Genomic DNA, 11,953 nt, shown 5'->3' with positions numbered 1-11,953 from the left:
CCCCGCCAGCCTCCCGTGGCATTCACCAAGGCCACTCTGAGGTCAGCCTGTTCCTGCAGCATCACCTAAGTCACCCCTATCAACCCCTTCCTAAGACACCCCAATCAAACAAGCCTCCTGAGAAGCACAGACCCTGTGTTTTTTTCACAATGTCCCCAGCACCCAGGACTGTCCACTCAAAAAAAAAATTGCTGTTTTGTTTTTTTTCTCTCTTGTGGTTAAGCTCTGCACTTCCAATGCAGGGGGCATGGGTTTGATCCCCGGTCCAAGAATTAAGATCCTACAGGCAGTGAGGCATGGCCAAAAAAGTAAAAAATAATTTTAAAAAATTTTGCTGAAGCAACAAATGAGTGGAGGAAATCTTCCCCTCTGTTTTATAACAACAGCAAAAGAAGAGACTGTGACCACAGCAGACTGCTTGCTTGTTTTCTGTCTGAGAGTCTAAATACTAGAAGCACCAAACAGTGGAACCAAAGGGTGCTTTGCCAAGGTTTCAGCTGCCCAGCCGAGAACCGGGATGTCAAGGTGCCCTCCATGCCCTCTGTCCAGTGTGATGGGGGTTGTGAGGAGCCACCCAGAATGTCACCCCCTCTCACTGGTGACCTGTGAGTTGGGATGGTTCTTGGTCATTTACATTTTGGACAATGGCAATTGTTTGGAAAGGCTGAATCAATCATGCAAATTTTTTTTCAGAGCATTCCTTAATCCAGGAAAAAAACAGTAGATGGGATCACAATACGGGTGAGATCAAGGTTTTTTTCATTGTTTTCTTTTGAGTTTAAATCTAGTTAGGAAATAGGGTTAGTCCAGAACAGGTCAGGTTTAGGACTTCACAATACAACAGCTTAGACTGTTAGTCTTGTAACATAGGTGGTAAGTGGGAAGAGGAGGAGGACGGAAAAGGGGGGTGACGGTGACTTTTCTCAGAGCACAGAGAAAGATGCAGATCAGGTGTTTGGAGACCCTGAACCATCTCCTCTCCAAGTTGCGTGTTTCCAGCTCTCTCGACACCATCTCAGGCAAGGTTTTGAGGACACATCCCTGCGCATGACACTTCCATGGTGTCAAGGAGGAGACGCCGAGACACAGCCCCTGTGAATGGTGCCGCGAGACCAGGCTACGCCGCTTCCGAGCCTGGGCTTCCTCCACAGAGGAAGTGCACAGAGCTGCTGGTGGTGGGGGTTGGGGGAGAAGGGGTGGGTCCAGCCGAGCCTTCCTCCTTCCTCCTCCTCTGGCTTTAGGATGGTTCTGCTCAGGGAGGTCAAGAGACACGTCGCTTTTGAGCAGGATGCTGTCTGTCTGTTAATTTGGCTTAAATCTTACTAGATGCAGGAGTCTGGAGCTCAGGGCCGGGGGGCCGGAGACTTTAATTTGGGAGGAGGAACTGGGGAGGTGGGGGCACTGAAGTGTGGGGTCCTGGGAACCCAGAGTGAGGGGGAGAGTACTGGAAGGAGGGGTGTCCGGGCAGGGGGCTGCCATGGGGACGAAGTGTTTTGGGCAGAGAGCAGGTGATGGCTCAGCCGGGTGGGGGGTGGAGGGGAAGATGGTGGGGACGGGGCAGTGACTCAGGGCAGCCGTCTGGGGAAGACTTTGCTTTCGTTTTCAATTATTTGGATATTTGCAAAATAAGTAACAGGCCCACAAAGAACATCCAGTGACCCGGTCCCCTCCCCTGCCCTCCTGGAGCGGAGGAGGTAACAGCCAGTGGCCAGCGTCGGCTGGTCTCCCCCGCCGTCCCCTCACCCGCAGGCCTGACCGATGCCCTGCTTCCCACAGTCTTCACTGGACCCTGACCCGGGTCCTCAGGCCCCTCAGGCCAGACCCTGGCCCAGAAGCTGCTGTGCACTGGAGTTCCGGTGTTGCCCCAGCTCCCTGTCCTCCCACTCCAGAGGCAGCATGCTGGAGTCACCCAGGGGGTCGTGTGGACCATTCACCTTGTGTCTCACCCAGGGACCCCTGCCCCCACCTCCTTGGTCCCCCGGCTGCTAGACTCCATTAAATGGAGCTGACATTGCCAAGTTCCAGGGCCCTGGGGCTAAAGGGAAGCTCCTCAGCTGACAGTGGGGTGGGACTGGAGAAGGTGGGGCTTGGGGAGGTGGGGGATGGGGGGTGGAGGTGGGCTGGGCCTGGAGAGGGTGGGGGCGGGGTGCAGAGACACACAGTCCGGCGCTGGTCCAAAGCTTTATTGCTCTAAGTTTAGTGTAGTGCGGGGGCAGGGCCGGGCGGGAACTATGCGCTGGAGCAGGGGGGCGCCAGGGGAGCACTCCGAGCACTGGGAGCCGGGCTGGGGGCGAGCAGTGGGCGGGCGCCAGGGGAGCCCTCCGAGGGCGCAGCACAGTGAGGCCAGGGCAGTGCTTCAGTGACGGGGCATCTGTGGGGGACACGGAGGGCAGTGAGGCCCTTGTCCAGCCCGGCGGCTCCCCCACCCCCGCCTCCCACCTCTCACCTTGGCCGGGCTCGGCGGGTATCTGGCTCTGAGGGTCTCCTCGTTCAGCAGAGGCCTCACCAGGCAGGAGCGGCGGTGCGAGAAGGTCTCGAAGCTCTTCCTGCCATGGTAGGACCCCATGCCGCTGTCCCCTGTGGGGGCACCTGCTCAGTGTGGCCCGAGACCCCGACGCCCCTCCTGTGCCCCTTCTGCCATCCGCCTACCCGGGCCGATCCCCGATCCCATCCAGCCAATCCCCAGCCCGGGGTGTCCGCTGCAGCACCCGCAGCCCTGGGCCTGAAGAGTCTCACCCCAACCGGCCACTAATTGGCTCTGTGGCCTCTCTCAGGGCTCAGGTGAGAGTCTCGAGATTCAAGATCCAAAAGCCACTTCGAGAGTGGCTTTTGGGTGTGCAGGCAGAGGGAGGGGTTGGGGGAGTCTGAGGCTCAACCCAGGGATGGGGGACACCCCGGGGTGGGGCAGCAGGTGGCAAGCTCAGCCCCCAGACTCACCCACACCCCCGTAGGGCAGCGAGTGCACCGTGATGTGGACGATGACGTCGTTGGCCGTCACCCCGCCGCTGGAGGTCTCCGAGATCATCTTCTTAATCACCTGCAACAGCCCCCCCACCCCCGGCCTCAGTGTCCACCCAGGACCCCCCCAGCCCTTCCCCCCGTGCAAGTCCAGGAGCCGCAAGGATGCGAGCTGGTGGAGGCCGAGCCCCAGCCTGGGGCCGCTCCCCCCACCCCCAGAGTCCCAGCCTGGGTCCCCCACTCTCCCCAAGGGGATTTGTGCCTAGATGGGAAGGGCAGAAGTTCCCACACCGAGCATAGCGCCAAGCAGGTCAACATCTCAGTCAGTGCTCTGTCCAGACTTCAGAGATGAGGGGAAAGTGGCTCAGGAAGGTTAGGGGACTTGCCCGATGCCACACAGCAGGGAGTATGGGGCTGGGATCTGTTTCCCGGGTCTGCATTTGCAGGGGTGCTGAGCTGGGGTCCCAGGACCCTGGGGAGGGCGCCTGGCCCACCTTGTCGTTTGGCGAGAAGACGTAGAGCGCCAGGGGCTTCTCGCGCTGGGTGATGAATTGGATGGCCTCCTCCAGGCTGCGCACGCACACTATGGGCAGGACGGGCCCAAAGACCTCCTCCTGCATCACCAGGGACTGGGGGTCCACGTCCATAAGGATGGTGGGGGCTGGGCAGGGAGAGGCCAGCGTCAGCCAGTGCCCGGACACACCCAGGCACGTGGCCTTCTCTCCCAGCCCATTACAGACGAGGTCCCTGGGCTCTGCGAGGGGCAGGAGGAGGCCCTCCAGCTGGGCTCCACCCTGGAGGGTCATGGGGAGGACAGTGGCATAACCAGTATGGGGGTCCATGGGGGCCCCACTTCAGGCCACATGAGCCCAGCTGGAGCTCCTCAGCCTCCCGGCAAACTGGGGACCCAGTGGGCCCCTATCTGCTGACCCCCGAGCCCAGGCAGGAGGCTCCTCCCGCTTGGCACACCCGGGGCTCCCATGGCCTCTGCTGCCAGCACCCTCTGCTTTAGGCACTGGGGGTGGGGGGCTATGGTTTGCAGAGGGGCCTCCCAGGTGGTGCCCAGCTCCTGCCCATGGAGAGGCCTGGAGTCAACCAGGGCCGTGTGCGAAAGCAGCTTATATGCACCGCAGGGGTTCACCTGCCCCTCAAGGGTCTGTGCCCATTTCTGCCAGCCCTTCCGGAGCGCTGGCACACACACCGATGTAGCGGTTGGCTGCATCCCCAGTGCCTCCATAGGCGACCTTCTGACCCTCCAGCAGGCCCATCACCCTCTGGAAGTGCTGGGAGTTGATGATTCTCCCGTAGTCCCTGGACTTCTTGGCGTCCTCCCCGTAGAACTCCTGTGAGGAGACGGCAGGCTCCAGGTGAGGACTGGACCCTCGTCATGGCCACAGGCTGCAAGGCCACGGTGACCCCAATGGGCACCGCCTGGTGGAGCAGTGCCAGTAAAACCTACGGGGCTGCCACACCCCTGCTGCCCACCACCTTCCCCAGGCCATGAAGTGCTGCTGTTTGAAAGAAATACATGCACGGCATCTGGACATCACATTGGGCCCAAACATGCGTCCACAGCACGGAGGACGGAGGGGACATGCCACGTGAGCAGCGACTGCCTCTAGGGGGTGGGATTCCAGGTAGAGCTCTTTTCCTTCTCTGTGCTTTTTAATCTTTTCCAAATTACAGTGAGTGTGGATTATTTTCATGATCAGAAAAAAAATTCAGTCTTTTCTTTAGTCCACGCCCATCTCACTGCCTGGCAGCCCATCACCCACCCCCTGCGCCAGCACTCACTTTCAGGGACTTTTTGAGCTTCTCCACGATTTGGCTCTGGATAGAGGGGTCACACAGGATGTAGTCGGGGGCCACGCAGGTCTGGCCACTGTTCATGAACTTTCCCCAGGCGATGCGTCTGTGAGAACCCCAGGTTACAGGGCATTCTGCCAGCCCTGGGGAGGTGGGAGGGGGCTCCCTGGGAACAAGCCTCTGGCCTGGTTAGCCCAGGGTCAGGCTGTAAGGGGCTGAGCTATGAGCTGTCCATGGGGATGGGGGAGGGGATACGCCTCGGTGCCCCACTGGCTTCCAGATTCCTGCCAAAGCACACTCAGGACCCTGGACGTGATCCCTGGGCCTGCAGTGACCTCACTACCGACTGGGAGGAGGATGTCTGGGGCAGGGGGGCTGGGGTAGGTAGCCTTTGTACCCCTCTTTCAATAGCCTTGAGCCCTGCATGGCCAGGTGTCACCTGCTCAGGGTCCCCACGCCCCAGAAGGCCAAACATGCAGGGTGTGAAGGTGGGTAGGGCTCTAGCCCTATGCACCCACCCCTGCAGGAAATCTTTCCCAAACTCCCTCTGTGAACATGGTACCCCACCCCAGCTCCTGTCAGGACTGCAGGTGCCCAAGCACAGGGCCATGTCGGTGTCGCTTGGGGTACCCTGCTGTCTGCCTAGGTTGAGGGCAGCCTCTCACCTGCAGGCAATGTCCAGATCGCAGTCCTTGTCCACATAGCAGGGATTCTTGCCCCCTAGCTCCAGCGTGACGGGGGTCAGGTGCTTGGCCGCAGCCATCATGACGACCCTGCCCACCCCGGTGCTCCCGGTGTACAGGATGTGATCGAATCTCTCTTTGAGCACCTCCGTGGTCTCAGCAACACCCCCATTGATCACAGGATACAGATCCTTCCGAGCAAGGATGGAGGCAAGGCTCAGACACAGCCACAGCCCCCTTCCCACCCTCCCGGGCAGCCACCACCAAGCGAACTCCCTCTCCTGGCTTGGGGGTCCATTCTCCTCAACAAGCTGTCCTCGCCCCACCCGTGGCTCGGCCCGTGGCTGCAAAAATTCTCTATTTCCCCACCCCAAAGACCCGGCCCGGCCTCAGCTCTCAGTGTGTCGGGGGAGCCCGTTACCTGGTCCAGGTACTGGGGGAGGATGGCGGCCAGCAGGCTCGCCGTGTTCTCACTCAGCTCCGACGGCTTCAGGACCACCGCATTCCCTGCAGAGCACAGAGAGCCGGGACTGCACCAGGGTCACCCCGCACTCTGTCCTCCAAGGGACCCAGGACACATGGCGGGAGGCAGGGCTGAATGGACATCCGAACCTGGCTGGGCCTTGGGCACTCAGAGGCCTGGCTGAATACTCTGGTCCTTGCAGCCTCCTGTGAGAACTAGCTCCATCAAACCTCTCCCTGACTGCGGGCCCCATCTTCGCCCAGGCCTCAGCACCCCAGACCCCTTCCTCTGCAGTGGAGGATGGGGACTCCTCCTAGCTCCCCAACCTGGAGCGGGGCCCACGGTACCTGCAGCAATGGCTCCCACCATGGGCTGGATGGTCAGGTTGAAGGGGTAGTTCCAGGTGCCGATGATGAGGACCACGCCCAGGGGCTCTGAGTGGATGTAGGCCTCATCCTGCTGGGTATGGGGGGTCTTCTCCACAGGCTCGTCAGCAGCCCACTCAGGGAGTTTCCTGATAATGTAGTCGATCTCCTCCAGGACATACACAATCTCCTCATAGTAGGCGGTCCATTCATTCTAGAGAGAGGGCTCAGTGAGGCTCACCCCAGGGTGAGGGCCATGAAGTGGGGGCTCTGAGGAGAGGTCCCAGGGCCCGTGGTGGTCCTGCTTCCCAGCTCTGTGACCCTGAGTGAGCTTCCTACCCTCAGTCTCCAGATCTGCAAAATGGGAGCAAGACAGGACCTTATGCTCCAGGTGGGCCCATTTAGAACTTGACATGTTCAGCTGCAAGGAGATATTCACTGCAAAATCCCCAGCCCAGAGCACCTGCCAAGAAGGCACAGGGGGTGGGACTGAGGATTAACCTTTGGGTGGTGAGCTGTGAGGACCCCTTTCTGCAAGTGCTGGGAGCTCAGGCAGGTTGGACATGTTGAGTTCGAGGTGCCCAAGGGGACTTCAGACCTGATTTGAGGGTCCCTAGTGAGTCAGGGAGTGCTTCCCTAGTGGCTCAATGGTCAAGATTCCGCCTGCCAATGCAGGAGACACGGGCTCGATCCCTGGGTTGGGAAGATGCCCTGGAGAAGGAAATGGCAACCCACTCCACTATGCTTGCCTGGGAAATCCCATGGAAGGGGAGCCTGGTGGACTACAGTCCATGGGGGTCCCAAAGAGTCTAACAACAAGCGAGTCCAGGGGAACAGAGCTGAACGGTGTCCAGGAAGGCTTATAGATGAAAACAAGGCTTGAACCCAGAACAGAGCCCTAAGAAGACCACCTTGAGAAAGTGGCTACAAGAAAGAGGCGACCAAAGAGAGTCAGGAGAAAATCCAGGAGATCCTCAAGCCAGGGGAGGAGGGACTGGGGTGGGAAGGAAGCCAGTGTGCAGGGTGGGGAGAGAGGGAGTGCAGGTGTAATAAACAGCTCTGTCTCAAACTGTGACTGTGCAGACCAAGATGGAAGTTGTGAGGTCAACCACTTGGATTTTCTTGCCTTTGGTTTTTGTCTTAAGGTTAGAAATCTTGAGAGATTTAAAAAAAAAAAAAAAAAAAAAAAATTCAGTAGCAAAGGGCCGGGAAGCAGAAGGCTTGTAGACTCCAGCCTCTCTGCTCCCCTCCGAGGCAAGACCGGGGGGTGGAAGCAGGTCCAGGTGACTTGGGGGCAGTAAGGGGAAGGGGCTGAGAATTTGGAGGGGTCTGATTTTGCTCAGAGAGAGGAAAGGATGGGGAGGGAGGGCAGACCCCAGCAGAGCGGCCAGACTGAGCTCTGTTCCTGGTGTGGAGAACCCGGGCCCCACGTGGGGCTGAGAGATGGAGGAAAGAGAGGCCGGAAGGGGTGTCCTGTCAGCAGGAGATGGTTAAAGTGGTGGCCTCGTGCCCTGGGCTGGGTGGAGAAGGGAGTGAAGTGAAGCCAGGAGCGGGGATGACAGATGGTGGAAAAGAGCCTCTGGCCCTGTGCAGGGCGCGTGGACCTGGGGCTCGCCTCGTGAGCAGGGAGAGGAGGGCGCACCCCATCCCAGAGGCGCGCAGAGAACTAAGTGGCTTCTCTGTTAAGGGGTGGAGCACGCCACCCCCACCCCGGCGCGCAGCGGACGTCCTCAGCGCACGCAGTCCGCGCCTCCGGTGGTCGGGCCCGTGCACCTTGTGGAGGTCCGCAGCCAGCGCGCCCACGAGGTCCTTCTCTCGCTCGCGAATCAGGCGCCGCAGCCCCTCCAGCTGCTGGACGCGGAACTGGAGCGGGCGCGTCCGACCCGAGTTGAAGGCGGCTCTGGCCCGCTGCACCACCTCGCTGATTGCGCTCATGGTCCCTGGGAACAGAGAGCTTCTTGCAGCGGGGAGGAGAGCGCCTTCCCGCCGGGCACGGGCATGGAGACCTGGGGTCCCCAGGGCAACACCCACCCTTGCTGCTGATTTTATAGGATGAAGATCTCCCTGGGATCACCGGGAAGTGGCATCCTTTTTGCCTTCTCAGCTCCCTAACCCCGCGGTCTGGACTGTCCTGGTTGGCAGGCTACCCCTGCCCACCAGTAGATGACGGACCCTCACACTGGGGACCCGGCAGCGGTGACCTGGAGTCCTAAGGTTGTCTACACTTGCTCACCGTGGGGTCTTGGCAGTGTGCTGGGGGCAGGCCCTTCTTGGCATCTCTCAAGTCCCATGCCCACCTCTACTTGTGTGCGGAGCTGTTGACACTCCCAGGGCAAATCCTCCAAGTGCTCTCCAGGCACACCTGACCAGGCCAGTCTCCAGATCAGATTAAAGGACCCAGGTGGTGACTCCACACCCACACTGAGTAAAGGAAACCCAGCACCAGGACACACGGCCCACCTTTCTGACTGAGCCTTATTCTCAAAAGCACTGGTGACTTCTTCCCAGACAGACCCAGGCTGGCTGGGTCTTTAAAATGTCAGACACGTCCCAGGCACGAGGAGTAAGAAACGAAACAGGCTACAGACAACAGATACACCAGACATGTGTGCACTTGCAAGAGCCCGTAGGGGCAGGCCCTGGCATGGTGATCTTTTGGTGGTGGGGTAGGGGGTAGGGGGATGGTGGATAAGAGGTGATCTTTGCTTTCATTATTCTGAAGGGCTTCACTTTTCTGCAGCGAATTTGCATTTTTAAAAAACGTTTGTTAATTTGGGGGGAATTCCCTGGCTATCCAATGGTTACGGCGCAGAGCTTCCACTGCAGGACTGCAGGGGGTGCAGTTTTGATCTAGTTGGGGACCTAAGATCCTGCACGTTTGTTCACTTTATGAATAGGAAATACATGCTCATGGTAGAAAATGTAAAAGATACAGAAAGGACACAGAGAAAATTTAAGTGTCCCTTCTTCCTCTCCCCCAGCAATTCTTGTTGTCCTCCCAGAGGTGTCCACCCACTTTCAGACACAGTGGGATCTCTGACAGCAGAAAAAAACACAGTAAAGCTATTTCCACTTTTTTTTAAAAAAAAATGACATTTTATAGGGCTTCCCAGGTGGCCCTCGTGGTAAAGAACCCACCTACCAATGTAGGAGACATAAGAGATGCAGGTTCAATCCCTAAGTAGGAAAGATTCCCCTGGAGAAGGGCATGGCAACCCACTCCAGTATTCTTGCCTGGAGAATCCCATGGACAGAGGAGCCTGGTGGGCTACAGTCCATAGAGTCACAAAGAGTCAGACACGACTAAAGCGACTTAGCACTGCACGACATATACACAATACGTATGGTATATGTGCATGTATTATTATACATGGTATATATATACCATGCCTTCACCTGAGCCACCGTGTCTGCAGGGGTCAGCATCCCCTTTGAGCCTCATAGACATTCTTACTCTGAAGGCATGCCTGTGAAGAAGGAGCCGCTATAGTCCACATTACCAATGAGGAAAGTGAAGCTGAGAGACATTAAATGCTCTCTCTCTGGTCTCACAGTTCACAAGCTGCCAAGTCAAGACTTGAACCTGCTTCTATCTCTATCTGCGTAGTCCCTTTAACTATGGGACTCTTCTGCCTCTGGGTGACTTAATCAAGCCTCCTCACCCAGTGTCCCCAGGTCCCCCTGCTCCGAGGGCCCCCAGGGGCCCCACCTCCCTGGAGCTGCTGGACGTGAGCTTCAGACCTTTGGCACACAGCTTACATGCTCAGAAGATGCTCCTGGGTGTGGGAGGACCAGCTGCAGGGGTGAACCACTCCCCACCAGGCTGCAGCTAGAGGTCTCTATGAGGAGAAGAGAAGGGAAAGAGGGTTACCTTCGACACAGGCTCTCCCAGGGATGGAGCTCCAGGAATGGGTGTCAGCTTAGAGGTGATGAATTTAAGGACCCTTCTGCCAGTCCTGGGAGTCCCTCCCCAGGAAGTTTGCGTAACAAGAGCAAAACAGCTTTCAAACTTGGGGCATTGTAATCTGCTCCCAGTTTGGGGGATTAGGACTGGGCTGTCTGCTTTTGTCTGGTTCAGAAATGCAAGAATGTGTCCGCAAGGCTTGGGTGGGGCCTGGTCCAACCTTCCAAAGGAGCCCCTGTGTTTGCCCAGGGGCTGCGGATTGATTTAGACTGACCTGACAGCTTCCAGATTTCCCAAGTGCAGATGCCAGCTGCCGTTCTCCCGACTGCCCTGGTTACATAAGAGCGAGGGGCGGGGGGCAGGGTACAGTTGTGGTGAGTGTGCACGCGGCTCCCTGAAGATGCCCCATGGAGGCAAGGTTGCCAAGCCTGGGGAGCCACAGGCCGGGACTGTCTATAGGAGGCCCCATTGTATGTGGGTCTGCCCTCCTGTTGAACAGCAGAGGAAGAGGACCATGAACCGGTACCAAGGGCCAGGAATCTCCCGGGTGTGGTCACCTGGGGGCCAGAGGGCTTAGGCAGGGAGGGCTTGGGAAGCCCCTTTCCCTAAATTACAGGTGTTTGCTGGGTGTCTGCTCAGGGGCGGGGTGGGGAGGTGGAGGCAGGTGTGGAAAACGCATCTGAACACTGCCCACACCCCCCCTGCTCACACTTCGGGCTCTGGGCCTTCCACTGGCACTGCCTGCCACCCTCACCTGCCAGCCATGCCACATCCAGGGGTCCCTGCCTCCCTCCTGGATTGATTGTCTGGCCCCCTCCCTCCACCTGGAAGGCCCCTCCCTGTATCGCTGCCCACCAACCCTCGACACCGTTGCTTCCTCCTCTTCCTCCATGCTGTTCTTCTCCAGAAGGTATATCAGCCTCTGACAGGCCATCTGTCAGCCACCACCTAGAATTTGCTTTGTTCACTGCTGAGTCCGAAGCACCTCGAACACTGTCTGCCACACAATAGATGCTCAATAAGTGAGTGATGTGATGAAGTGAAGAAAGAGAGTGTTTCAAAGTAATATGAAACCCGTAGTGGCTGCAAGATGCACAAGAAGCTGCAGGGCCTCTGATGAAGGTCCCATGGTGGGTGAGTGGGGAAATGGTATCTGAGCTGAATGGGGGGTATTTAGGGAAGGAACAGCAGGGAGGCTTGGATCAGCAAAAGCAGACGCACAGAGGCAGGAATAAAGTCACGTGTCATTGCAGTTATTAATAAGGTTCTATTAACAAAGGAATTGAAACTGTCAAGGGTGCAGATTTTCAGGCCCCGTGCTCAACGAGATCAGAAGCTCTGGCTGAGGCCCAGCCATTGGTGATCCTACAAGGCACCCCAAATTTCCAACATCCATTGGATCATAGAAAAAGCAAGAGAATTCCAGAAAAACATCTACTTCTGCTCTATTGAAGGGAACAACAGAGGGTGAGATGGTTGGATGGCATCACTGACTCTATGGACATGAGTTTGAGCAAGCTCCAGGAACTGGTGATAGACAAGGAAGCCTGGTGTGCTGCAGTTCATGGGGTCACAAAGAGTTGGACACGACTGAGCAACTGAACTGACTGACTCTGCTTTATTGACTATACCAAAGCCTTTGACTGTGTGGATCACAAGAAACTGCAGAAAATTCTTCAAGAGATAGGAATACCAGACCACCTTACCTGCCTCCTGAGAAATCTGTATGTAGGTCAAGAAGCAACAGTTAGAACCGGACATGGAACAACAGACT

At 57.6% G+C, this 11,953-nt stretch overlaps 1 protein-coding gene across 1 annotated transcript; it reads right to left on the bottom strand.

Moving 5' to 3' along the window:
- Positions 1-2,174: 2,174 nt before the first annotated feature.
- Positions 2,175-10,182, bottom strand: ALDH3A1 (aldehyde dehydrogenase 3 family member A1). The gene is made up of 11 exons (XM_061141089.1): positions 10,147-10,182; positions 8,049-8,215; positions 6,258-6,489; positions 5,869-5,954; positions 5,430-5,638; positions 4,753-4,870; positions 4,160-4,301; positions 3,453-3,619; positions 2,938-3,037; positions 2,447-2,577; positions 2,175-2,371 (listed from the first exon to the last, which is right to left on the bottom strand). Exons 2-11 carry the CDS (start codon positions 8,208-8,210, stop codon positions 2,357-2,359), a joined length of 1,362 nt encoding a protein of 453 aa, XP_060997072.1. The 5' UTR covers positions 8,211-8,215; positions 10,147-10,182; the 3' UTR covers positions 2,175-2,356.
- Positions 10,183-11,953: the final 1,771 nt, after the last annotated feature.

This window comes from Dama dama, chromosome 5 (genome assembly GCF_033118175.1).
Source record: "Dama dama isolate Ldn47 chromosome 5, ASM3311817v1, whole genome shotgun sequence".
Taxonomy (NCBI): Eukaryota; Metazoa; Chordata; class Mammalia; order Artiodactyla; family Cervidae; genus Dama; species Dama dama.
This window is presented reverse-complemented; position numbering and strand designations above follow the sequence as displayed.

Excerpts from the sequence above, each read along its gene's own strand:
- ALDH3A1 (XM_061141089.1), bottom strand. The coding sequence starts at position 8,210 with ATGAGCGCAATCAGCGAGGTGGTGCAGCGGGCCAGAGCCGCCTTCAAC. Across the intron at positions 4,302-4,752 it reads AGCTCAAAAAGTCCCTGAAA|GAGTTCTACGGGGAGGACGC; the intron begins GTGAGTGCTGGC and ends GTCTCCTCACAG. Across the intron at positions 2,578-2,937 it reads GCTGCCCTACGGGGGTGTGG|GGGACAGCGGCATGGGGTCC; the intron begins GTGAGTCTGGGG and ends GTGCCCCCACAG.